The 26,099-nt window shown below is 45.6% G+C and overlaps 2 protein-coding genes across 14 annotated transcripts; one reads left to right on the top strand and one right to left on the bottom strand.

Moving 5' to 3' along the window:
- Positions 1-58: 58 nt before the first annotated feature.
- On the bottom strand, positions 59-12,361 carry CBX3 (chromobox 3). 6 transcript variants are annotated; one of them, XM_074268611.1, is made up of 6 exons: positions 11,903-12,361; positions 10,653-10,704; positions 7,411-7,553; positions 3,045-3,207; positions 1,981-2,075; positions 59-1,558 (listed from the first exon to the last, which is right to left on the bottom strand). In XM_074268611.1, exons 2-6 carry the CDS (start codon positions 10,674-10,676, stop codon positions 1,432-1,434), a joined length of 552 nt encoding a protein of 183 aa, XP_074124712.1. In that variant the 5' UTR covers positions 10,677-10,704; positions 11,903-12,361; the 3' UTR covers positions 59-1,431. The 6 variants fall into 6 exon arrangements, with proteins under 6 accessions (XP_074124712.1, XP_074124709.1, XP_074124711.1 ...); XM_074268608.1 differs by having other exon boundaries at positions 1,981-2,138; positions 11,903-12,359; XM_074268610.1 differs by lacking the exon at positions 11,903-12,361 and adding an exon at positions 11,454-11,680.
- A 5-nt stretch (positions 12,362-12,366) lies between these two features.
- On the top strand, positions 12,367-22,628 carry HNRNPA2B1 (heterogeneous nuclear ribonucleoprotein A2/B1). 8 transcript variants are annotated; one of them, XR_012482446.1, is made up of 12 exons: positions 12,367-12,868; positions 15,814-15,924; positions 16,044-16,190; positions 16,531-16,741; positions 16,906-17,007; positions 17,095-17,175; positions 17,761-17,823; positions 19,036-19,155; positions 19,386-19,508; positions 20,167-20,251; positions 21,653-21,733; positions 22,313-22,628. XR_012482446.1 is itself a non-coding variant. In XM_074268604.1 (11 exons), exons 1-10 carry the CDS (start codon positions 12,863-12,865, stop codon positions 20,226-20,228), a joined length of 1,026 nt encoding a protein of 341 aa, XP_074124705.1. In that variant the 5' UTR covers positions 12,374-12,862; the 3' UTR covers positions 20,229-20,251; positions 22,313-22,628. The 8 variants fall into 8 exon arrangements, 6 of the variants coding, with proteins under 6 accessions (XP_074124705.1, XP_074124704.1, XP_074124707.1 ...); XR_012482445.1 differs by lacking the exon at positions 12,367-12,868 and adding an exon at positions 13,183-13,466; XM_074268604.1 differs by lacking the exon at positions 21,653-21,733 and having other exon boundaries at positions 12,374-12,868.
- The last annotated feature ends 3,471 nt before the right edge of the window (positions 22,629-26,099 follow it).

Below are 26,099 nucleotides of genomic sequence, written 5' to 3'. Positions count from 1 at the left end.
AGAAGTTGCTGTCGCTTACTGCTCCCACTCATGCAGGGAAAAAAAAAGTCATCGCATGTAAAGGAAGAATATAAAACTATTTATTGACCACTGTTCACCAGTATTTACAATAAAGTAAACAATATACAGTTGTATAACATTCCAATGACTACAAAGTTATTTTTTCCCTGGCTCCTTGGAGCCAAGTGACCCAAATGCTCAAAAGGCTGGTCCTACTTTGAAGGGATGGTTGGGATAAAGAAGGAAAAACATGCACGTCAAGGATAGAAGACTACATAACATGGGTATGTTCGCTTCCCCATTTATGCCCATAGTTAGAAAAACACAACCCCCCCCAAATGCCTGCCCTTTGGGCAGAATATTTCAGTTCCAGCAGATGGGGATGTTACTACATGATTAAGAGGACCTTTTGGTTAGTAAAACAAGATGGGGCACCCCAACTTTCTGAAGCAAGAAGTTTTTCTCTGAAAATCAAGGCCAAAATGGTTCTACTCCAACATTGTAGGTAAATGTTCAAACAAGTTCCGGCAGCATTTACCCGGGCATGTTCCTTAACTGAGACTGGGCAGCATCAACAAGCGAAATATCAGACCACCCCCCAGCACGTGCCCCCTGCCAAGTTCTGGCAACCAGGGCTCTCGCCCACCCAGAAATGACCAAGAAGGATTTGGGTGGACGTGGAGTTGTCACCCCCTGTCTGTTTGGGGCTGCCTCTGTGTCCCCAGGGAAGATGCTCACATGGCCACCTTAATGGGGCCCAGACATCGAGCACCACCACGAACACTCCAGCAAGGCTGCAAGTGATACAAAATCATTCTCTCCTGTTCAAAAAGTTAGTGTTTGGAAAAGCAAAGGCAGCCCAGTTCTCAGACTCCTCAGAACCAAGCAATCATGGGGAATGGCTGCCGGAAGCAACCTTTCAATGGATTTACCTCTAGGTGTAAAATGTAACTTTTAAGAAGTCGGGTTTCGAGTGAATGTCAAATCTACACGGACACAATATTTTCTCGGACAGCTAACCTTAGGCATACATGGGGGCTAAACATTTCTTAGGATTCAGAGTAGTGACTACAGAAGTTATTAATCAGTATTTATAAAAGTTTTTCTCTACTGTGGAGGAAGTTAATAATTCCATAGTATCAAATGCTCTCTTCTGTGATAAATGTTAAGTAAATGCAGAAAGCTTGTATTTACTTGTTCAGTTACCAGTGCTGTTGATGCAAAATAAAAACCAGCCCAAACAAAAAACAAACCAAACAAAAACAAAAACCTACTTTAAAACCTACCCAACTCAGTTCTCATTAGATGTAGATGGCGCTCACACTGCTAACAAATCAAAGAATGCAACTGAGATCCAGATTTTAAAATAGATATACACATATACATGCACTGTATATGCGTATATCTATATTTAAAAAGCAACACAAATGATTATTGTGCTTCGTCTTCAGGACAAGAGTGCCAGGTCAGTCGCTCCTCATAGAAGGCGATGACTATCTGAGGACATTTCATATTTGCTTCTTTGGCCAGCACCAAGTCAGCCTCATCGGAGTCTTTCCTGTGTAGAGATGGGGAAAAAAACTGGCTCAAAAAACAACCAAAATATTTACCTAACTTAAAATTGCTGCTTTAAAAGAACATTCGGCTTCTATTTAAATTAGGATAAGTGTTAAGACTCATCAGTGTCTTGGAGATGATGTGGGACCTTCTGCAGAGACTTGCAGAGTCAGGCCCTTGGCTCCCATCTCCACCTTTTGCCCCAGTTGTCCTGGGACAACTTTGGGGTATTAAATGAATGATCCTGACCACCCCCTAGAGATGACTAGACTACTTTAAAATATACAACACCCCCACTCCCCAATTAGATCTGTGACAGCTTATAGATGCCCCCTTAAGCTGCAGTTCTGCAGGTGCTGTCCTGTGGCACCCCCAAGAACTGAGCAAACATGGCTTTTTACCCACTCTCACTCTGCTCCTTACCACTTCATGAGAAACATTAGCTCTCCACTGCTGTCTGTAGCACCAATGATTCGCTCTGGATCCAGGCCCCGTGCGAAGCCCCGAGGCTTGTCAGCCTGTCGTAAGAGACAAGACTCCATCAAGCTCTCGTTCTGTCCTGGAACTTCTGCCTCTACCAGCTTTAAAGAGGGGGTGATATTAGAATACCCGCTCCAAACTCTCCATTCTACAGATGTTGAGAATAGAGCCCAGGAGCTGGGACAGAAAAATCTAAGTGGCCCACGTGGGAATTTATATCCAACAGGGTGGGGAAAGACCCAAGCTGGGGCTTCAACTGTCATTTAAAAAAGCCTCAAGTATACCAGCAGGGTTCAGGTTGGTTTTCCCTCTAATTCAATTAAGGGCATTAAATGTCCCCACATAGGAGGGAAGACTTTTGAGATTTTTCTGAGAAGCCAAAAAGAATGGCCGCCAATTAAAAACCACTCTTTTTACCCTGTAAAGTGAATCCAGAGCAGAGATACTGCTTAACTTAGGGGGACCCATCAGGGCCTTACAACCCCAAATGCTGTGGGGTTCACCACCTGTGACATAAAACTCTCAATTTCCTGCTTGGAAGATGAACAATTAGGAAAATGAATCCAAGACACTCAAGTCTTTGGGATGCCAACTTAGATGGATGGCCTCTTCTCCTAACACATCCTTTGTAAAGGGCCAGGACTCGCAGGAGAACGAGGCCCTGAACCAAGAGGCTTAGGGAACAGACTTGGATGGCCTCTCCCCAGATTATCAAGGACTCAGCTGGCCCAGGCACAGGAGGGTTTGGAGGTTGGTGGGGGTGTATATTTCTGAAAGCAAGATCACCCTTGGCCTCTGAGAGGGGGGGAGGGCGCCTGAGTCAGAGAAAAGGGGCATCAGGGTCACTGACTCAGAACCATCAAGTGGAATAATCTGTTTCTGAGTATTAGCCACTACTCCAGAGGGCTGCAGGCCACTCGGTGGCCCTTGTTAGGAAAAAAATGCCCATAAATGCCTTTCCAGAAAGTGACCCCCACAAGCACAGCCCCGGACCCTCTCCCACTTACAGACTCGCGCTTCTTCTTCGACTTGCTGTCGTCCGACTCGCTGTCTGACAATGACTTTCTCTTAGCTCCATCTTTTTCTTTACCAGCCTTCTGAGAGTTCAGAAATGCTTCAATTAACTCTGGACAATCGAGGTTTTCCTCAGGCTCCCATGTGTTGTCGGCACTGTGTAGGAGAGTCCAAAGTTACAGCCTTCAGTGACGGTCAGCACTTGGTGGCCATTTCTGCCCAGCCCTGCCCCTTGCAATGGCCAGGGCTTCCCCTGGGAAGGCTCCAGTGCCAACAGAGGGCCAATGAGCAGGCTGGGACAAGTGAGCTATGGAGCATATGAGAGCGGGCGAGCACAGGGTTGTCCCAGAGAGAACTTGTCTGGATACCAGCCTGTTCCGCAACCCCCCCTTTCCCTACTTGTCAGATAGCTAGAGAGCTCAGCCAGGCACCCTCCAGGTGAATACAACAGGAGATGGGACCAGGGGCACAAGCAACATCCTTGGTGACACTTCCTGACCACTTCAGGGGCGGGCTCTGAGCCCAGGGCCTCAGGCCTTCCCCCTCCTTACCACATGTGCTCAAAGGTGCCTTTGGAGGAAGCAGATCCCTTTGCTATACAGAGGCACACACGCTTTTAAGGGATCCATTTCAGAGTCACAAGTTGGGGAGGCTTTGAGGGAGTCTAGAGAGTCATGTGGACCAGATTCCACCCTGGCCTTTGCTCAATGGAGCTCAAGCCGTCCTGTTTCTTTCCAGAGCCCCTGCCATACACTATTCTGGAGTTCCCTAGCTCTGTGCTGAGCGTGAGGCACCAGAGGAACAATCGAAGAGTCACTAATGTAGGGAACAGAAGGCTAAGGGCCACCCCAAGGTAGTCCAAGAGGTTGGACCCAAGTGCAGAAGAGTGGGGAGAGGAAGGCAAGCCCTGGGTAGGGGGGCCATACAAGGGACCGGCTCAAGGTAGGCTCTGGGAATGTATAGTCAGTGAAACCTGCAGGATTCTGGGAGCTCTGCAGCCACTAGACAAGCAGGAGGTGAAGAATCAGAACATGGGGAACAGAGAGGCACCAAGGACACTAGAGGATCTAAGCAGAGGTCCTAGGAGCTTGTAGGATTGTGAGAAGGAACTGCTAAGGTGCCAATGGACACTGTTCCCAGAGGCGCATGTGGGGGGAGGTCCAAATGGATCCAGGAGCGCTCTTTATATGGAAGGTCCAGGCAGAATGGGAAGCACCTCCCCCCTCTCCCCCTGCAGATAGGGGACGGTGCACCAGGCACTGGGCTAAGTGCTCAGCAAATGTGATCACAAAGGACCAACCAAGAAAGAAGCTAGAGCACAATGATGAGACTTGGTAACTGGAGGAAGGGGACAGGATTCTTGGGCTCCAAGGCCATGAAGGAATGGGGAAGAGGAGCTGGACCAAGGAACAACAAGGACAGAGCAGAGAGCTTGGGAGCATGAGGGCCACTGAGGCTGACGGAGGCCCCACAAGGTTGCCGGGGATCCTGGAGGAGACAAGCGTGGCCCCGGAAAGCAGACACAAAGCAATCTGCTCACAGTATGGTTCCCATTTTTAAGAGACACAGACCCCTGAGCTCCCTGGGGCAGCCAGGTTTATCTGGAGAACAGAGTCTGGGTCCAGAATCAGGGAAAAGAGCCAGACTTCTCAAATAACCTGTCACATGTTTCATCCCTTCACACTTTGAGAGGGAAAAGAAACTGAGGGCAGCTTCCCCTTCACTGGCCCTTTGTGAGGCAGGCAGAGCACAAGAATCATTAAGACTCCATCACTGACTTGGTTCCTCAGTAGAGGAATTCTGGCCCTGTCTTCCTTCAGTATCGGTTCCTACAAAGAATGAAATTTAGGCCCCCTGGGTCTAATATTGGGAGCTTCTCAGTCCCCGGAGTTCCACTGCCCTTCCTGTTCCCTTCGGATCCTCTGAGAACCACAGGATGCCCAGGAGGTATCCCCCCCTGCTCACCAACAGCACCTGCCAGCTCTACAAGGAACCTCCTTCTCACTGATGCTGGCTTCTCCCAAAGCCCTGGGGACTAAAAGGTTATCTGCCTTTTTCAATGATGCAGAAAAGGAAATGCTCTGGCTCTTCAGGTGACTTAAGCACCTGCACTGTGACAACAGGCACCGGGGACACTCCTGCTGGGCTCTCTGCTCGATGTCCTCAAGGCAGAGCAACATGCTGCTCTTTCCCAGCACCCCAGCAAGTGCGGCAGAGTCCAGCCTTTACTTTCTCCAACCTGTCTGCCAGTCCCCCCTCCTGACTCCCTAGCAGCTCTCTCTCAAAGGAACGGATTCCCCAATTTTGCCTGCTGGACACACCCGAGAAGCTCTGCAGGAAGTATCTGTATTGTGCACAACTCATCTCAGTCTTGGAACAATTAGAACAATCTGCTCCCGACGCTCAGTGCTAAGAGTAGCTTTTCTTCGATCCAAAAGGTAACTCTGGACTTCATTTTCATGGTCTAAAGTGAGTGACCCAATAGGTAGTGTTCTGGAAACCCTTAAGTGACCTATAAGTTCCTATTCTTATTTAGGCCCAGCTAAATCTTTGGCTCTCAAAGGCCCCTGGCTCCCCTCCCTTTCCCTTCCACATGAAACAAGAAACCAGTGCTCAGCTCCTGTAGGAAGGGCGGGACTTAGGTTAACCCTGCCCGGCCCACCTCCTGAAATGCTCCTTTTATGGAAGAATCATTTGCATAAAGCTGATTAAAGGTAGCTCTTCTACCTGCATGTGACACAGAGAAATTAAACTGTGGGAAAGCCGCCAGCATCAAGGATGCAGATCAGGGCCCTCCATGCCAACTTTGCCAAGTCTTTGCCACGCTAGTAGAGATTGCTGGAACCCCCATTACCACAATTTCACCTAATTAATATCTGAGGTTAGTTATGCAGAGGAGTCTGAGTTCCCGAATTCCAGTCTCCTTTTCTAATCATTAGCAGGGTCAGACTGTGTATAATCAAGTATAACAAGAATCAACGGTGGCTGAAATACAGAAATATGCCCAGGAGTCTGGGAGTAAAGAAACTCAATTCCAGATCTCCCGTCCTTAGCCAGGGCCCGAATCCCCAGGCCCGGGCAGTCTTTGCAAAGCTGCCATTTGGAGGCTGCTGGCTCTCCCACCAGTTGAATTTCTCAGTCTTAAATGCAGACAGGCTCCATGTAACCAGTCTTATGCTTGATTGAAAGCAGGCACTTAATGTTCATTGATGGGGAATAGTTTGGTAGAGGAAGTCAAGGGGCAAGGAGAGGAAGCAGCTTTAGTTTCTGTGCCAAGATTTCCCCTTCAATCCGGTGGAGATAATGCTGGATAAACACAGGTTCCAGCTAAGTGTGCTCTGCCCCCCAGAAGCTCCTTGGCCATTGCTGGCATCAATGTAAATGGGGGGGGGGGGAGAGAGAGAGAGAGAGAGAGAGAAGGAATGCCCAATCCTTTTGGAATGCAGAGTAAGGCTGTGTTAAAAGAGACCCCCCCCACACAAGGGCTGCAAGGGCACACCTGTTGCCCACAGAGCTACAACGTTAACCGCCAGTGTTACAGTTGACTCTGGGCTGCCTGCTAGGTTTCCTTTTTGCTGTTGACGCTCATGTGTCTGCTCTGAATTCCTCAGCTACCAGACCTCCTCCTGGCTCAGGGGACCTGCTCAAACTTGGGTAGCTACAAAGTCACTTCCACACCAGAAAGAAGTGTCGAATACCAACTCACCCACCTCCTCATCTCATCTCTTGTGTACAAGGCCTTAGGAGAGATGTCAAATCCTTGCTCTCAAGGAGACACTGGGCTGAGAGCAAGGAAGTTGAGATCACCAGAGTGGATATAGGACCAAGAGCAGAGCCCAGGGGGCCTGCAGTCAGGGCCCCAGTCATGTCAGCCTTGGAACACCAACGGGGCCCTTGGCAGGGTCTGTCTCCAGAGGCTCTTTGTAAGGTGGTTGTAAACCGTGGTGCGTTCCTCACCCAGAGGCTGGTAATAGTGACTGCTAGCTATGGCAACAAGCCTGACGGGAGTCACTCCGTGTTGGTGTAAAGCACTGGCTTTATCCTGGGCCCAAACACCACCAGCAGGGGCGATGGCAGGGCACAGGATGTCGAGTCACATTTTTGTACCAGACTGGACACTGAGCCTTCCTTCTGATCTGAACTATTGGGGTCTACAACAGGACTCACAGGTCAGCCGCTACAGGAAGCCCTCCTCCGCTCCTCAGAGACCACAATCTCCTACCCCCCCAACCTCCCATTACCTTGGCCGTGGATATATGGCTTCTATGTGTACTCTGAGGTAGATTACAAAGCTTAATTTACCCCAAAGCATCTACCCTGAAATCAGGGACAGGGCTCAAGAGATGGGGAGCTGCTTACTCTGTAAAGCCTTTCCATTTCAAGAAGTATTCCACCTTCCCGTTCACCACTCGCCGGTCCAACACCTTCTCTACCACAAACTCCTCCGGTTCTGCTTCCTCCACTTTCTTACTCTTCCCATTCTGTTTCTTGCCCATCTTTTGCTAAAGAAAAGGGAAAAAAAAAAAAAAAAAAAAAGAGAGAGAGAGAGAACCATGTCAAGCCTTCTGGCTTCTTTGCTTTCTCAATTAACTGTCATGGGTTTAACTTCTAACATGTGGTGGCTGTCCCAGGCCCCACTTGCTACTCTTTGCCCCAGCAGAGACGGCTTGGCAGGACAGAGGGCCCACAAGAGCCCACCTGCCCAGACTAACCCACCCTAATCCTTCTACTCACACCAATCCCAGAAACCACTCCCCAGCTAGCCTGACCCTTTGCTGCAATGCAAGGCTTCCTAGGACTGCAGGCACATTTCCAGGTACAGAGCTCCAAAAGGGAGCAAGAACAAATAAAATGCTATAGTGGGGTGCACACTGACCAAGCAGATGCCCCTTCTTCAGAAACCAAATGTTAGCCAGGGACATGCATATACGTGGCCAGTCACATGGCTTGTAACTCAATCAACTGTGTTAACAAGGACTGCAGCTCAGCAGAAAGAACCAGAGCCACACACGATTAAAAAGTCTAATACACCCCAAAAATCTCCAAGAGGAAAAAAAGTGGGTAGAGCTTGGGTTAGAACCTGCCCCAGACACTCAATGGCGCCTCCTTTTCCCCCCTCTCTCAGCTCAAATAATGAAATAAAAAAAGGTGATGGACAGACAAGGTATTCGCAAAACTCTCAGTCTCTTCCTGAACACTCAGAATAAAGTGGCTCTTAAGACAAAATGATTTTGATGTTCTGGAGTTGGAAAAAAAATAGGTTCCTATTCCAGTCCCTTGAAAGAACAAGTTCTAAAATACTGGCCACCAGCTCACTCTCTGATGGCTTCAGTAGGCCCTTAAAAGGCCTACACATTAAAGGGACAGCACTTATTTCCTCAAGTGACATTTTTTTTAAGCCATTCAAACAATTCCTCTGGATTTCTGGTTAAGCATTTATGCTTGTATGTTTTCTTGGAAGACAATGGCTTCTGTGTTTTTTAAAAAACACAAGGAAATCCTAATTGCTTTTAGCTTAAGGCAACATCCCAAATATAGCATAAATGCACAAAAAAGTGAGCATCTCAAGCTTCTAAGAAGCTAAGTTTTACATATTGAGACACACACATATTTTTTTACCCATGTGCAAAATGGAAGACATTTTGGCTCCATTGTAAATCCGCCAAACTTATGATTCTGTTTTGCTAGAACTTCCAAGATGCCCAGGATATAAACTCATCAGTACCAGGAGGATATAAATCTTTCGGCAGTACCGAGTACAGTCCAAGAGCTTTCTGCTTTTGAACAGTAGATGGTAGAAAGGAGGAAGGGGGCGTCAAATAGAGAAATTGGGAAAAGACAAAAAGCAGCTCAGAATGAAGCACGACCCGACTCGGCAAAACACAAAACAGCTGCTGTCCATGAAGATAAAGAGCAAAGAGAGTGGAGTTCAAGGAGATGATCACAACAGATGCAGAAACCAAGAGGAAGGAGATAGGGGAAGAGCAAAGCAGGAGATAGGCCAGGCAGAGGCCTGGGGGGAGAGGCTGCCTGGGAGAGCCCTTTTCCTGCTCACAATGTTCTCTTCTGGGAAAGCTTAAGGCATCTCCTTCTTTACCCCGGGGGAAAGCAAAGCCAACCCCATTTCCTAACACAGGTATAAAAAACCTGGGTCCTCAGAAAGGGAGGAACCCCTGTAGGGTTTGGGGGTTTCTTATGATCAGAAGCTGCCATTTCATGATCGTCTGGAGAAGATCTTTGCTTAATTATATCCAAAGCAGGCAAGGTGAGATGGCCCAGAGCTCTAGAAACCAGTGTCCGGGAGACTTTGCTAGCTGGAGAGCTAACAGCCATGGCAGCAACTCAACTGCTCCACAAGTTCTTTCTGCCAGTCTATTTGGCATCAGAACCTTCACCTGTCGCCTTGTACACAGTTAACTCTTCCCCTCATTTGTGATGATTTGACCACAGACTGCAGTCAATTCAAAGTAATAAAATAATGGAAGTTTTTGAAACTTAGGGGAAAAAAAAACAAAAAACAAAGGAAAGAATCTAGGGTTATCCTAAAGGCTTCTTTCCAGGGCCTCCCAAGGGCTTGGGAATCTCAGACAGCCTCAGTAGTCCAGCCATCGATGCATTTGGCTCCTTACTTGGCACAATCTAACAGATCAATCAACTCATTACCAATTTTCTTTCTTTAGTGTGAAGGCCAAAGATTGTACACAAAGCAAAAAGCAAAAACACACACATGAATTCAGCTATGTGGACACTCACCTTTCAGGCCTAATATAATAGCTAATACAATACAGAATTTGATAGACTGGGAACCATAACTTTGAATTTCGTGATTTTTGGGTGATTTTCAAAGAATGTTCTTAATGGAAATTTGTTTTTGGCAAATGATAAATTTGATGGGTCTAAGCAGATGCATGTTTATGCTTGGTGGGGAGGGGAGCCATAGAAATCAATGAGGCATCATGAAATAGCCAGTAAAATTCCAGTTGGTAGAAAAGGCTGCTCTGAAATATGCACTAGGAATGGAGCTCCATCCTTCCCTGTCCCCCCCAAAAGTTACAATCTGGGGAGGGAGAAAGCAGTTTAGAAATCTCTCTAGCTCTCAAAACCTTAAAAAGAAAGTGATTCAAAGAATAATTTGTACTCCAGATTAACTGAAGACATAAACAAAAACCCCCAAACCCACTCACCCTAGTTTCAACTGGGGCTATTCTAGAGAAGCCAATCAGAAGGCTCCAAGGAATTCCACAGGCCCTCTAGAGCTGGCTGCATCCTATGTGATGGATACAGCAAGGAAGGATGCTAAAGACACCCTGTTATCTTCTCTGAAGATACTATGTAACTGTTGCTCAATAGAGCTCTAGTGAAGCTCCCTTTCCTGTCCTACAAAAACCCCAATGTGGTTGGGATTAATTTCTCACTAGATCTAGTGACTTGTTACAAAGTCATTTTAATGTCTTCAAGGTCTTTGGGTATGGCTCGAATTGTAATACTGGGGTCAAACTGGATGTGAAATTTATGAACCACAGAGATGCAAAGTTATTTTCTGGGGGGTGGGGGGAAGACTTGGATTATTCCTTACATATTTTAGGTGCTTATTAACTTACCAATGTAGTTTTATTGGAGGCCATTTTTTATTGCAGACTTGAAGAGCTTTTACTAGAAAAATGCATGACAGTTAAAAGGAAGTTTACACGAGAGAAAAAAAAAAAGCTAGTTGAATACAAGTTCGGTCCTGATTCCAACCCCCATGGAGGCAGCATACAGGTCTATCCAGACACAGCTAGTTTGGACAAAATGCAGGGGAGCAGCCCCCTCGGAGCTCCTGCGCAGGTGACTAGTGGCACACGGCTAGGTCTCCATCAGCATGCTCACCTAAGCCCTAGCCTTCTCCAACCTTCGTGGGGAGGGGTCAGACACAAAGCCTGCTGCTGCTCCGACCCCGAGGGCGAGGAGGGTGGGCAGGAGCGCTGCCAATTAAACCTCCGGGGCCCCGAACTGGACATCGGGCCGGGAAAGAGCCGACCCCCGCGGCTCCTCAGGCTTCACGTGGCCGCCCGGCCGCCCCCTGCCCACGCTCCCGAGGCCAAGGCCAAAGGGAGGCCGCCGTCCAAGGCCAGGCCGCGCCGCTGGGCGCACGGTGGGCCGCCCCCAGTACCTCACCCCCCACCCCCGGCGGGCTCCCCCCACTCCCGCCTAGAGGACCCCGGCGGGGGCGGGAACAAAGGCCCGCGGCCGCGCGGGGGCCCGGGGCTTAGCCCCCCGGCTAACGGGACGGGCCGCGGGGGGAGGGAGTCCCCGCCAGGCGCCCTTGTCTAGCTCAGTCACAGCCCATTTCGCCATGGGCGCCCCCCGCCCGGCCCCGGGGCCCCGGGAGAAGGGAAAGGGAGAGCAAGAAAGGCACCGACTTCACCGCCGCTCCGGGTCCGGGCCGCTGCTGCTGCCGCTGCCCGCCTGCCTGCTGCGTGCGTGCGGGCCCTGCCCGGGCCGCCGCCGCCTCCGCTGCTGTTGCTGCTGCTGCCTCCGAGCGGGAGCAAGGGACCGGGCGGGCGCGGCGGCTGCGCGGGGCTGGGCCGAGCCGGGCTGGGCTGCGCGGGGCCGCCGCTGCCTCTGCTGCTACTGCCGCTGCTGCCACTGCCACCGCCGCCGCCGCCGCTGGTGCTGCTGCCGGGGCCGCCGCTGCCGAGCAGGGAGGGGGAGCGCCGGGGCGGAGCCGAGGCAGGCCGGGGCGGAGCGATGACGTCAGGGGCGGGGCTCCGGGCGGCGGGAACGGGCGGGGGAGGGGCGGCAGGGCCGTCCGGCCCCCGCCTCCGGGCCGCGCCGCGCCGAGGGCGTGGGGGGCGGCGGCTCCACTTACCGTCGCGGGCCGCGGTGCGGTCACTGGAGAGGAGGATGGGACTGGGGCGAGGGGGGCGGAGGGCGGCCGCGGCTGCAGCTGCCGAAAGCCCGGGGCCGCGTAGGGTCGGGCTGGACGGGACTAAACTGGGGCTCCGCCGCGCCGGCGTCAGCGCTGGCGCCAAAACGCGGGCCCCAAGGACTTCCTCCCCACGGGTGGGAGGCGGGAGTGGGGGCGGGGTTGACCGCGGGTGGGGGAGGGGGCCCCGGGAAGAATGGGGCGGCCGAGTCGGGGCCCTTTAGGCGGGCCGGAGCCGAGTCGTGTCCCCGGAACAAGGGTGGGGGCGTGGGGGGGCGGAGCCGGGGGGGGGGCGGGAGGCTCCCGGACTCTGGCGGCGCGGAGAGAGCCCGTCGGGGCCCCGGGGCGGGGGCGGGGGCTGTGTTAATTTCAAACTGCGCGACCGTTTCTCCCCCGCCCTGCGCCGAGGCGGGGGCCGTGCGCAATTCTGAGACGCCCTTTACGCCGCCTCGCGCTCTGCGCCCGGCCCCAGGCCGCGTGGACGCCAATGGCGCCTGGCACCGCCCTGCGGGGGCGGGGTACGCCGTTGGCGTAAGGCGAGCGTAGCCCCTCCGCGCCGTTGGCGGCCGTTAGTGCGTCTGCGCAGCCGCACTGACGTAGGCGGAGGGGGAAGACGCGTTGGTCGGAGGGAAGGTTCTAGAAAAGCGGCAGCCGCGCGAGCGACAGCAGCAGTCGCAGCAGTAGCCGCCGCTGGAGTCGCCGCCTCCGCCTGCACCTCTCGCTCTTCGCCCTCGCTCCGCGCTTCAGACCCAGCGCCCAGCGGCCGGCGGCGGTGTGGTTTCCCGGGCCGCGGCACGGCAGCCCCTCACCGGCGTCAGGACGAGTCCGGTTCGCGCCCGTCCGCGGAGATCCCTCTCATCTCGCTCGGCTGCGGGGCCCCGGCCTGAGGCGACCGACTCCGCCATGGAGGTGAGCCCGGGAGGGGACGGGGGGTGGGGTGCTTGGAACTGGGGCTCTTTGAGGGCCCGGCTTGAAGACAGGGGCGGCCCCCGCCTCCCCCCATCCAGCCGCAGGCGCCATTTGTCTCCGCGCGGCGAGAGTGGGGGAGGGGCGGCTGGGCTCCGTGAGAGAGTGGTTCCTACAGACCCCTGCCTTCGGAAAGGTCTCTCGCGGCTGCTGTGGCCCCTTGGTCCGGCTCGACCCGCCGGCTTGCCGCGCTAGGCCTGGCCGTTTGGGCGGCGGCGGCCGGGAGCGGGGGGTGGGGTGGGGGGGAAGAAGGCGCGGCCCCGCGGCGCGCTCCCGACGCCGCGCCCAGCTCCAACGCCGCCATTTTCCCGAGCTCTGTCGCCCGCACTGCCGCCGCTGCTCCGGCCGCAGTTGTTGCCTTGGGCTCGGTCCGGCCGTGGGGTTTGGGACCGGCTTCGTGCGCGCGCTCTTCGCTGTCCCCGACCCGGGCCCGCTTCCCCCCCCATCTTCTTGTCCGGCTCTGCGGCTGCCGCGACCTTCCCGCGAAATGGCGCCGTTACCCTCGGAGCGCGGGGGGAGGGCGGCCGCCAGGGACCCTGGCGTGAGTGGGGGGGTGCGGGCAGGGCTTGGGGGGAGGGGTTAGGGTGGGGGGGTGCCCTGGAAAAGCTGCTGCGCCATCCGGGCCCATCCCCCGCTCTCCTGCTCCCTCCCGCGCGGGACCACGTGGTCGGTAATGTACAAAGGGGGGGTGGGGCGGCTCGGGCTGGGCCGCTTCGTAGTCTCTTGCTGCACCCGCAGGATCCGGGCCCCGGGGACCCGCATCCAGTCCCCGTGGGACTGAGCTGTTAGCCCGCGGGCCCCCTGCGAAGGGCCAGGAGCCCAGGGAGAAGGGGAAGGGCCTGCGGAGCCGCATCAGTGGCCTTAAGAGGGGATAACTAAATGAAGGCCTGGCCGGCCCAGCCCGGAGGCGGCTCCTCGAACGCTTCCAAGGCAAAGTCCGAGCCTCTGCCCTGCGGTACCTAATCTTACTCGATCGCATCCTTTTCTCCCAAATTCTTGATCGGATGCTTAAAGAATTACATTTTTCTGCAAAACTCAGGAAAAATATAGCACAAATCCCTTTAATCTTTAGCTCTAAGGGGCAAAGTGTAACCACCCGACGAGTAGCCTTTAAAAGAACGCTGAGCTAGCAGGGCAGTAGAGGCCGCTTATTTTTAGACTGAAGTTATGCGCCACCAGGATAAAACCCCCTTTATGCTGCTTGTTACAAAATGAGGCAGAATTTTTAACTACCGTGTGCCACCTAACGGCCCGTAATTAGTTTTAATAAATTAGTCTGTGGTGTCACTTGCTGCAAGATTACCTGCAAGTCTGTGGCGTTTAGTCATTCTACAATCTGGGATCACGCAGTGTAATCCTGTAAAGCCATTGAAATTCAAGAGAGCTTTACTTCTACAATCCAGAGAACTTCTTGGCCAAGGTCACGCCAGAAAAGGAGGTTGAAACTGGCCTCTCCATCTTCCCGTTCTTTATTATATACCACGTGGCCATACTCTCTAATCATGGCGGGTTTAGTTCTTTCCGTCTCAAGCCATTAAGAATGAATTTAAGTATCAGAAAAGACTAAATCTTGTTGGACATTAAAAACATAATTTTAAGAACCTTTGTCTTCAAAAGTAGAAATTTTGAATGAGAACAAAATGGAAGTTAACATGCTTGGAATCTTAAGAAATTGGAAAGGAAGTTCAAAAGCTAGATACTGATATTTGTGCATTTTTCAAAATAAGCCTAGATGAATTTTAAAAAATTACTTCCCCCATTTATGTGACCATAAGATCTCAACAGCTTATTTAAAATTGCTCTTCACTTTCAAATTTACTATACTGCTTTGGATTATTAGACCCGACATGAGGAAAACATCTACATAGTTTCTATTAAATTTTCTGTCAGAAATGAATTTTTGCACAAATAATTGATATTCCATTTTTTAAGCAAATTTTTAAAATTTTAAATTTGGATTAAAAATTTCAATGCTTTAAAAGCCCCAGATCTGAACTTTTGAGATTTTGGAAGCACTTAATTCCCTATGATCTGTTTGTCTTTGAGATTGTAATTGGGAGCATGTTATTATAAAGGGCATGTCTGTAAACAGTGCCTACTTATGTTAACCTATTTTGGGTGCATACATGTGAGCCAGTTATTTTAAGTCTTTAGGTGATCTTTTTTATTAGAGCAGAATTCTGCTACATGTAACTTCCAGTAGCCAACTAAAACTGTTTTCAATCCCATATTATATACTCGTTATTCTGCCTCAATTTCTGAATCTGTAATAGTGTTAATAACATGCATTTTGCTTTGTGGTTTAATTAGGGTCAAATGAGAGTATGCTAGGTTTTGGAGAGCTGTAAAGAGCTCTATATTTAAGGTGGCAAACATGGTTTAGAGCTCCTATACTTAATTTTCTAGGAGTGATATTAACTATGAAATTTGAAGGTGCTAGCCACCAGTGGTTTGTTGAAACTTCAGCCAGTAAGCTTTTTAATTACACAGATGAAGCGGATAAGCTAGTTAAGAGCAACTGGGCCTGTTACAGTGCTACTGTTAAAGAAATGTGAAAAAATTTTTAAGGTTACTTTTCCCTACTATAAATTGGTTTGCCACTTTTGAGTAATGGAAAGTGGCCTTGATAGTTCATTTATGGCGTCTATTTGTCCCATCTTGTATTCTTGGAACCAGCACTAGGGGGCAGACAGGAGATGGTAATACTAAGCTCTTAAAGTTGCCTTACTGTTATTTTGAACACTCCAGAAACATAAAAAACCTTTTGATAGTACCTATAACTTTAAATATCTTTCATATAAAATTAAATATTTAAGTAGAAATTAAGCATTTAGAGGCCATGTATTAAGTGCATGTGAACCTGAATACAATTATCTCTTTTTGTTCAGAGAGAAAAGGAACAGTTCCGCAAACTGTTTATTGGAGGCCTAAGCTTTGAAACCACAGAAGAAAGTTTGAGAAACTACTATGAACAATGGGGGAAACTCACAGACTGCGTGGTAAATTGTCTTTGAATTCCTTCTTGCCAAACCTTAATTTTCGTCTTATTAAAAATGTGCTCTCCTAATATTTAAATGTTATTGGATAATATTGGATAATTTAGATTTCTCTTTAATAGGTCATGAGGGATCCTGCAAGCAAAAGATCAAGGGGATTTGGTTTTGTAACATTTTCATCTATGGCTGAAGTGGATGCAGCCATGTCTGCAAGACCTCATTCAATTGACGGAAGAGTGGTTGAGCCCAAAAGAGCGGTAGCCAGAGAGGTGAGCAGAATCTGACTTGACTGAATATCTAATTGATTTCACCAGTTTTTATTTCCCAGCCATGTTTTTTGGTGTACTTTTGACTTTATGTACTCTTAACACTAAACTCTTGGGATTTTGAAAGATTTTGCAAGATAGTTTTCAACTCCCCTTCTGGTAGGTATGTGTATGTACAAGTATAAGTAGATGTGTATATGCACACATAACTTAAGATATACTTGCTTTCAAATAGTCTGGGGTTACAGGTTATAGGCCTACTTTGTATAGCAAGAAACACAAAAGGCAGATGCAGTGTCTAGCTTTTACAAATAATGCCTTCTGTAAAACGTTTATATTTTAGGAATCTGGAAAACCTGGTGCTCACGTTACTGTGAAGAAACTGTTTGTTGGTGGAATTAAAGAAGACACTGAGGAACATCACCTTAGAGATTACTTTGAGGAATACGGGAAAATTGATACTATTGAAATAATTACAGATAGACAGTCTGGTAAAAAAAGGGGCTTTGGTTTTGTTACATTTGATGACCATGATCCTGTGGATAAAATTGTATGTAAGTAAATTACATCTTTTGTTTTCTATGTAGTGTCTTTGGAAAGTTTGCTTTGTGCCCATTACCTTTTAAAGCATTGAACTTTTCTCCAAATTAAAAAAAAAAAGATTTAAAAGAATGCAGGAATGCTGGTCTATTCTCAAATATTGAAATTTGTATTTCAGTGCAAAAATACCACACCATCAATGGCCATAATGCAGAAGTAAGAAAAGCTTTATCTAGACAAGAGATGCAGGAAGTTCAGAGTTCTAGGAGCGGAAGAGGAGGTAGTGTGGCTCTCTTTTTCATTTCATCAGATTAACTGCCATACTGGATATGTTAAACTGGCTCTAACGGTGAGCAATTCTTTGCAGGAAACTTTGGTTTTGGGGATTCCCGTGGTGGTGGTGGAAATTTTGGACCAGGCCCAGGAAGCAATTTTAGAGGGGGATCCGGTAAGTCCAAATGTAATACTTAAGGTACAAGTAAACTATTAAATAAACAGAATATTTTTTTCTTTGGCTTAACTCTTTTGGTGCCAGTCTAAATGATAGGAATTTCCCATCTCATTCTTAGTACTTTGGTTGAAAAGAAAAATCCTCTTAAATGGGTGTGCTGTAACTATGCATACTAAGGATTTGAAATAAATGGCTTCAACTGTTTATTAACCCCATGGGGGGGGGTCAAGGAATGGCCTATTACCTGGTCTTTTTTTATCTGTACCTGCAAAGACCCTTCAGCCCACTAGCTATTGGAATGAATTGGATACATTGATATCTAAAAACAAGTAGCTAAAACTTCTAAAGAATTTAAATCCTTAAGAAATCTCTACTTATAAGTATTGAGAACATTTTTAAATTCATTAAATTTGCAAAAATTTTCATGTTCTTAACCGTAGGTTCCATAGTTTAACTGAAATGGGTGTAAAAATAGCACTTAGAAGGCAAGAAGGCAGAGAAGTTTAGCAGATGAGATAAGCCCATATATTTGGTAGCAGCTAAAATATTTAACACTTTTGTCTTTTTTTTCCTTTTCAACAGATGGATATGGAAGTGGTCGTGGTTTTGGAGATGGTTACAATGGATATGGAGGAGGACCAGGAGGTTAGTTCTAAGATGGTGGTTTGGGGGTGGGCTGGGGATACTCAGGCTTGGCTTGTTTAGTATATGGATTTTAAGTGATACTGGTTATAAGTAGACTATGATCTGACCAGGTTTTCCCATTCTCCTTTTTTCTAAGTAAGTATTCTGTTGTAAGGAGTGTATTGTTTTTAAAAAACAAACCCATCAATATAAATCAATATAAATTGAGATAGAATTGCGATTGAGGAAGGTTGGACATTTTGTATTCCTATACTCAGTATTTGCTCTACTGGCAGTTTTATTAAGTGTAAATAGAACAGGAAATCTTAAGCAGAATAGCTTTGGTAGAACTCAAGTTCTTAGAAGAATTTGCATGTTCATATTTAACATTTTAAAGAGGAATAAAAAGGTAATAAAACAGCTTTTGAGAAGAGCACTTGTATTAGAACAGTTCCTTTCTTTAAGGATGTCTTGGAATTAGTGTCCCACCCAGAAATCAAAGATAAGGGAGGGGCTAAGATAGTTACTGCCCAATTTACATTTGTCAGATTTCTGATAGAAAGTCTTTAGCATTTTAGGCTTTTTTTAAACTGTAGGCTCTTTCAAGGTAAATGAACAGTCCTGATAAGAGTCTTTAATCTTAAAATCTTGACTTTTTTTACACAATATATCTTTGAAAATCAGATTTTGAGCTTTTTTACAAAAATTTTTAAAGAAACTTTAGTATCACCTTGCTTTAGAATATTTTGTCCTTACTATTAATAGAAGTAGAGTCCACATTAGGACAAACCATGATTTGAAAAGACTAAGTAATGATTTAGTTAGAATCTGGATATTTGAATTCTACTCAATGTGGACAATATCTAGCAAGAAAATGTAGGCAGAAATAGAGCTGATTTAAAAGAATTTTTTGAAACCAGGGACTTCTACCACTCCACTTGGATCCTTTTTTTTTTTTTTTTTTAAACCTTTTAGGAAAATTTCTGGTAGCTGCAGTTGCTGTCCAAAAACGAGAAGATGTTTTATTTGGAGGGCAAGAAAAATTTTTCTTAGGTGCTTATTATGCACAAGAGCATAGATAACAGAATTATATAGTAACATTTTCTGATTTGCAAAAGTTAAACTAGAACACTCTCAAAAAGCACTTGTTGTAGATTGGTATGCTTCCTCAGATTGAACAGTTCTGACTTTTGAAGATATTAAGCAATTACTGAAAGGCTTATTTTATAATAGGTGGCAATTTTGGAGGTAGTCCTGGTTATGGAGGAGGAAGAGGAGGATATGGTGGTGGAGGACCTGGCTATGGCAACCAGGGTGGGGGCTACGGAGGTGGTTATGACAACTATGGAGGAGGTAATAAATTCATGTGAAAACTTTATGTGGGGAAAGTATGAATTTTGAATTTAAAATGACTTTAATACTTGAGTTTAACATTGTCATTTTAAAAGTGTAGAGAGGTATTACTATTTGTTATAGTTATTTGAGGTTTGTCTTGTAAATATTAAAGTTGTGTAGTATATTTTAATGTTAAAATTCATTCATTGTACACAGTTGCTATACTATTAATCATCTCTGATTAACAGGCAATTATGGAAGTGGGAACTACAATGATTTTGGAAACTATAATCAGCAACCTTCAAACTATGGTCCAATGAAGAGTGGAAACTTTGGTGGTAGCAGGAACATGGGGGGACCATATGGTGGAGGTACTGAATATACCCTTAACCTCTCTTATTAGGATCTCACTGGTTCTTGTAACCACGAATTTGTGGCATGAAATGATGTGAATTGTGTTCATCCTTTAAGATGAAGTAATAGTATTATTAATTCAGCTACACATTGTTTATTCTCACTACTGCCATTTTCTAAATTGTTAAAGAAAACATGAAAGTCACTGTCTTATGAGTGTTTCTAATTAGATGAAAGAACTGAATTGAGTTCACTGACAAGGAATTATGTGAAAAGTTCACTGTAGTGGAGATTTAACATGAAAACAAGCTCAATGTTAGAATAGCACGGCATAGCAGATAGAATCCTGGGTGTTTAGTAAGATTAATCCTGCTCCATAGTTCTAGCTGAGGTAATTTCTTAGGGATTTCTTTCTCATTTTAGTCTTATAGTTGGGATGATCTAAACAGTAGCACTCAAGTGACCATCAAATTAAAAAAAAAAAACCTGAAAACCCCGATGATGGATAGACCAAGGCTATCTGGGAATTTTCATGCTTTAAATATAATTAGTTGTTTGGAAGTCGCTTTTTATTTGAGATTTTTCTCCCAAGTATTGTTACAATGTTAATTTATGTCCTATACATCTTGCTAAGTGTTTGAATAATAAACAGATTTTTCCATTTTAAAATTTTAGGAAACTATGGTCCAGGAGGCAGTGGAGGAAGTGGGGGTTATGGAGGGAGGAGCCGCTATTAAGCTCTTCTGCCTGTTTGCCATGGGTAAGTGGATTTTTGAGTTTTACAATTGCTATTTCTCTTGGGAGACCTAGCTGCAGGAGTAAAAGCTTTTTAGGCTCATATTATCTTTCCTTTAAAAACTGGTTAGATGGATAATTTCATAACCTATTTTTTTTTTACTCTTTACTTCTGTTGAAACAGGCTTCACTGTATAAATAGGAGAGGATGAGAGCCCAGAGGTAACAGAACAGCTTCAGGTTATCGAAATAACAATGTTAAGGAAACTCTTATCTCAGTCATGCATAAATATGCAGTGATATGGCAGAAGACACCAGAGCAGATGCAGAGAGCCATTTTGTGAATGGATTGGATTATTTAATAACATTACCTTACTGTGGAGGAAGGATTGTAAAAAACACAAAAAACACAAAAAAATGCCTTTGAGACAGTTTCTTAGCTTTTTAATTGTTGTTTCTTTCTAGTGGTCTTTGTAAGAGTGTAGAAGCATTCCTTCTTTGATAATGTTAAATTTGTAAGTTTCAGGTGACATGTGAAACCTTCTTTTTTAAGATTTTTCTCAAAGTTTTGAAAAGCTATTAGCCAGGATCATGGTGTAATAAGACATAACGTTTTCCTTTAAAAAATTTAAGTGCGTGTGTAGAGTTAAGAAGCTGTTGTACATTTATGATTTAATAAAATAATTCTAAAGGAAATTGTGTAATTATAGACTTTTTATTTTAAAGTTAAGGAGGGGGTAGTATATAATTAAGTCCATTGCTAAGTTATTGTTACATATGTAAATTTAAATGCTGATCAGAAAAGTGTGTTGTCTGCAATTCATCAGGATAAAAGTATCTAGTTAACTGAAGGGATATCTCTGCAAAGAGAAACACCTTTTTAGATCTTTTAGATGCTGCTTCTTCAATGCAAGGAGATATCCCCAGCGAGGTACTCTTCCAGGGACACAGGTCTAGTACAAGAGAACTCTTGACGGCTACTAAATCAGCCGGTCTTAAAACTGGGCTGTGTTTCTACAAAACTTTAAACTGCCATAGTTTTTAGAAGGATGTCATCGAAAGCTGAGGGTGTGTAGAGAAAAATAGTTCTAAGCTTCAGTTAAACTGCTTTAGGTAAGATCTTATTTACTTTTCCTTTCTTAATTGTTCCCCCCCAAAAAGATAAACTAATACTATATGACAGTCTACTATGTCAGTATAGTGATTATTCATATGTAGTTTAACATAGCAATAAATTTGAGTTAACCATATCAACTCAAAATAATTTTGTGAATCCTGTTTTCCAAAATTTAAATTGACATTTGGGGGCTTTCTGGCTTTTTTTGGGGGGGTGTTTATTTTCTTTTTTTTTCTTTTTTTTTTTTTTCTCTTCGTAATGAAGACTCTGGTACTTTAACATATCATTTTTTTCCCTGCTGGAATTTAGCATTGATATGAACCAAGGACAAGCATAATCTGCTGCCACAGGGACTGTAAAGTGCTACCTCTCAACAACTGAGGCAAGCAGGTGATCATTAAAAAAGCTTTTCTTGGGGTTCCTTCAGTGGTGTTGACTTCAAAAAAAAGTCCAATGAACCAAATGATATCCCATCTTGACACTGATTCTCAAGTCACAATGGAGAAAACATTTCTGAGGACATATTAGAGCAGCCTTTTTTTCCTTTCCCAATAATCAAAATGCATAAAAGTTTTCCAGTTACATATAATGTCTTAGTACATGTGTATGTATCATACATAAACCATATCTTCTCCCTCTATATCCCAGGCAGCAAAATTCAGTTGCATTAACCCATGGCAGACATTTCACTCTTCTCCAGTAGCACTGCTAAACATAAAGACAGTGGAGGGCATTGTTCATTTGTAAGCCTACAGGACTTCTAAGGTGATTACTTGTGAAAACTAAGTTTGGTCTGTGTGATTCAACACTAGGCTTTATTGCCTGGGATTGGGATATGACCATCAAGAGATTGTTGCTAGTTTCTTACCAGTCAATCTAAAATCTTTAAGACCACCACTGAAATGATTGGTAGCTACTTTGGAGCACACATTGATAAACCTCTTCAGATACTTCTTTTTTCTTTGGCAGGAATGTGTCTTGCTGCAGGTAACTAATGAAGAAGTGGTCAACCACAGAATGTCTTCAAGAAATAAGAAATTCTGTACCATCTGAATATATTTCTTGTTGGTGCCTTCATTTTTAAAAGCACTTTTAGTTGAAAGGGAAATGTATTTGGATGATAACAAAACTCTCAGTTCAAATTACCGTGATGAGAATTGTTTGTATATCAAAAATTCAGCTTTCCTAGCCAGCATTAAAATTGTATGGTGTTTTTAAAAACAGGTTTTGTGGAACAGACACAACTTTTTTAAACGTTTTTAAAAATAAACATTTTTATATTGAAGTACTTTTATTTTGTGTGATGCTTACACACACAATGTGTGCATTTTTTTATTTCATAGGCTTGTAGCTGTCTAAAAATAACACTGCTACTCCTTTAAAAATTGCACATTTAACAAGAATGTGGATTCTTACTTGCCTGGATAACTGCCCTTGTATTTTTTTACACTATATTTTTATAAAATCATGAGTTTTCCTGTTTACTTGGCTCTCAACAAATTCTCTGAATTTTAACAGAAAAATTTCTCCTTTAAAACCTTCACAACATTGACATTGTTAATCACTTCAAGTTAAAATACCTGGATATCAATTGCCAAATGTTACATTTGCTTGGAAAAAAATGCTCTTAAACCTCCTCCCCCTGCAGTTTTTTTTTTTTTAAGTCAACTATAAATGAGTGCAAAGCGTGCATTGTTTAAGTGGAAATAAGGTGTTGCACAGATGACTGCTTGGCTGGGTTTGTCATAACCAAAAATGACATTTGGAAGGCAGGGTCCATGCACAAGTCCAGTGAATCACATGTGGGGATGGTCTTAGGTTCAAAACATGGAAAATTTGGAGATTGGTGGTAGGGTTCTCCAAAGGTTTGCAGAAAGCAGTGCCCTGCAAAGTATGGTTGGGAGGGGCGTCACATGTAGGACTGGGTGTATGATAATCTGTTGGGATTTAATAAAAGTGACCCATTTAAAAGGTTTAAGAAAAAAGGGAAATTGCTACACAAGAGGACTTCTGAGGTAATTGTGTCAATGGATTGATGTTATAAAACTTTGGCTCAAAGTGGAAAACATTTCAAGTGTGGATCTTAACACATGCTCAGGTGGTTTGAATTTTATTTGTATTTCGTGATCATTCAAAAGCAGAATTTTCTTTGTGTGCTTTTTGTTTTGGGAACTCAACAGTCACAACATTAAGAGTATTCTGGGGTTTTCTATTAAAAGTGTTACCAAGTGTTTTAAAAGCCACTCACATAATTATTAGCATTCCAGGTATGAGCAGACAATCTTGGTGATACGCTGACACAATTTAGTCAGCAGTTGCTCTGGGAATCAGGCCAGGGCATTGGACAAGGTGACAGCTTGCTATTGGGCTTCAGAAGCAGTTGGGTTTTTAATATTGAATGTGAGAAGGCCAACTCCAAGGGGAACCTGCTTCCTGAAGACTCCTAGTTGTAGTTGCTGTTTACACTGGAATCCGGCTTCCTGCTTCTAGCCTCACTACCTTTGGTTTGCCACTCTCCCCTTGGTCCTCCCTTAATGTCTGTGGAACACAGGGTTCTGAGCAAACATTGGAGCAATGAAGATGTTGCCATGGAGGGTACGTGGGGAATAAGACCTGTGGTTTCCCCCCCCCAAAAAAAAAAAAACAACAATCCCAGGTATTGCTATTAAGTCAAGAACATTGAAAAGAGGGTTTGTCCTGGATCATCAGAAATAGTATTTTAAAGGACAAGATAAGGGAGTGCTAGTGAAGTTAGCCTTTTAGGAAACTTGGTTGATGCTGAACTTGGCCAGAGTCTGGGTAAAGAGGAATATTTCTGAGAAATAACTTAGTGTTTCAAGAGTTTCCAAGTCATCATTTACTACCTTTTCCCAGAACTGTTCATTTTAATGACCCAAACCTTTTCTACTGATGGATTTGTGCTAAAATAGAGCCAAGAAGAGCCCCTTTTAATCAAACACCTTAACATCTGCAGTGATGGATGGTTAGGTGGAAGGGTGGATGGGGCGCAGGGCCTTGGAGGAAGGAACTTGGCTGTGTGACCCTAGGTGAGACCTGTAACAAACCACTCCAATGTCCCAGTGTGACTGGACAACTGTCCTTGGAGCTCAAGCAAGAGAAATGGAATGTACAACTTAAGGCTACCATCATTCAAGTTAAAGGTCCCAGCCACATTTGGAACATTTTTCCAGAACACCTTTCAGTGGCGACAAAGGGGCCTGCAGAGGTCACCCTTGATTTACACAGGGGAACACCCAGGCGAGACCAGGCAGGATGATGAGTGGGAGCAATGAGGCACGAGGATGGGCTCCTAGTCATCTCCAGTCATGAAAGCTTTAGCTCCCCTGGCTGTTAGGGGAAGAAGGGCTGCAAATCCACAAGGCAGGAGATTAGATCCACTTGGCTCCTTTAAGAGTTTTAGAATGCTGGATTTGTGGGTGAGGAGGGGAAAACTCCTAAAGGAATCAATTCCAAAAGGCAGGAGGGGAGGCCTCTCACTAGATTGGGTCTTCATGGAGGATGCTGTGAGACCCTTCAGGCAGGGTTGGACCCTGAGGGAGCTTATTCCTGACTCCCAAGGTACTGGCTCCGATGTGAGCAGTGACTGATGCACGAGCACCATCTGCTAGTTGGTGTTCACTGCAAGGGGCAAAATTTCCCATCAAACACGGTTTTTTTTATAAGGCTTTATTCAAGAAGCTTGGTCTCCTGGTTGTTGTCACTTATTCTAAATCTCTAGTCCACACTTGTGATCAAGGACCTGGAGATAATTGAGGGACAAACACTAAGCCTGATGCTTCCTTTGTCAAAGAAGGGAAGGAAAACCAGCCAAAATCTTGAGTTTATGAGGGGGCAGAGGGGGCTCTCTGAAGGAAGAAAAGCCGGTTTAACAACTTCAGAACATTTCTGGATAGAATCCCTGGTCAAGGAGAGATGTGTCTGAGATGGACTGGAGCAGGGGAAGGGAGGTGACCCTGCACAGGGACCCCTGCAGAGTCGGGATATTGGGTATAAAGGTGGGTCTTGCTCTCCACAGGGAGGCCTGGACGGCCTTTAAGGCCCAGTGCAAGGCTGGACAGTCTGGGCTCTGACAATTCCATCAACACCAATGGAAAGGACAGAAAACACAAATCACTCTATTTATTCCATTAAGAAAAGTACACTTCATGTGTCATTGGGTACAGTCCTAAACTACTCATTTGGCACAGTTTCAGGGTGGCCTTGAGCTCTGTCCTTATAGTGGCCCCCCCCTGAATATATCTAAAAAGTACCCATTTCAATTTAAAATTTTTTTTTTTTTTTTTTTTTTTTTTTTTTTTTTTTTTTTTTTTGTTGAGGCAATTGAGGTTAAGTGATTTGCCCAGGGTCACACAGCTGGGAAGTTTTCAGTGGCATTTATACTCAGGTCCTCCTGACTTCAGGGCTGTGCTCTATCCACTGCACCACCTGGCTGCCCTTAAAAACATTTTCAATGTCTTCTGGAAGCAAAACATACTTATGAAGAGATCACTTAATTCACAACAAAACAGTTTAAAGAAATAGGCACATGGCAAAAAGTTTTGAAATTGGCAGGGATACGGCCAAACTTTGGAAATAAGGATTGTCTCTACCATTATCTAAAAAACACCATCTAGTGTGGAGCCGTCCACGTCACCCAAATTCAATTGCAGAAGCAAATTCTTTTGGTTTCGAAGTCTGTTTCACTGGAAAATTCAGCCTTTAAAAAGGAGTTTCCAAATAAAGCGCTATATATACC

Source organism: Sminthopsis crassicaudata, chromosome 5 (genome assembly GCF_048593235.1).
Source record: "Sminthopsis crassicaudata isolate SCR6 chromosome 5, ASM4859323v1, whole genome shotgun sequence".
Classification (NCBI taxonomy): Eukaryota; Metazoa; Chordata; class Mammalia; order Dasyuromorphia; family Dasyuridae; genus Sminthopsis; species Sminthopsis crassicaudata.
Note: the sequence above shows the minus strand (reverse complement) of the source record. Positions and strands in the feature narration are given on the sequence as shown.

Coding starts and splice junctions, on each gene's coding strand:
- CBX3 (XM_074268608.1), bottom strand. CDS start 10,676: ATGGCCTCCAATAAAACTACATTG. Junction 7,554..10,652: donor CCTCCAATAAAACTACATTG/GTAAGTTAATAA, acceptor CCTTTTCTTTAG/CAAAAGATGGGCAAGAAACA. Junction 2,139..3,044: donor CGAAGAAGAAGCGCGAGTCT/GTAAGTGGGAGA, acceptor CCCTCTTTAAAG/CTGGTAGAGGCAGAAGTTCC.
- HNRNPA2B1 (XM_074268601.1), top strand. CDS start 13,413: ATGGCGCCGTTACCCTCGGAGCGCGGGGGGAGGGCGGCCGCCAGGGAC. Junction 17,008..17,094: donor TTCTAGGAGCGGAAGAGGAG/GTAGTGTGGCTC, acceptor AATTCTTTGCAG/GAAACTTTGGTTTTGGGGAT. Junction 19,509..20,166: donor GGGGGGACCATATGGTGGAG/GTACTGAATATA, acceptor TTAAAATTTTAG/GAAACTATGGTCCAGGAGGC.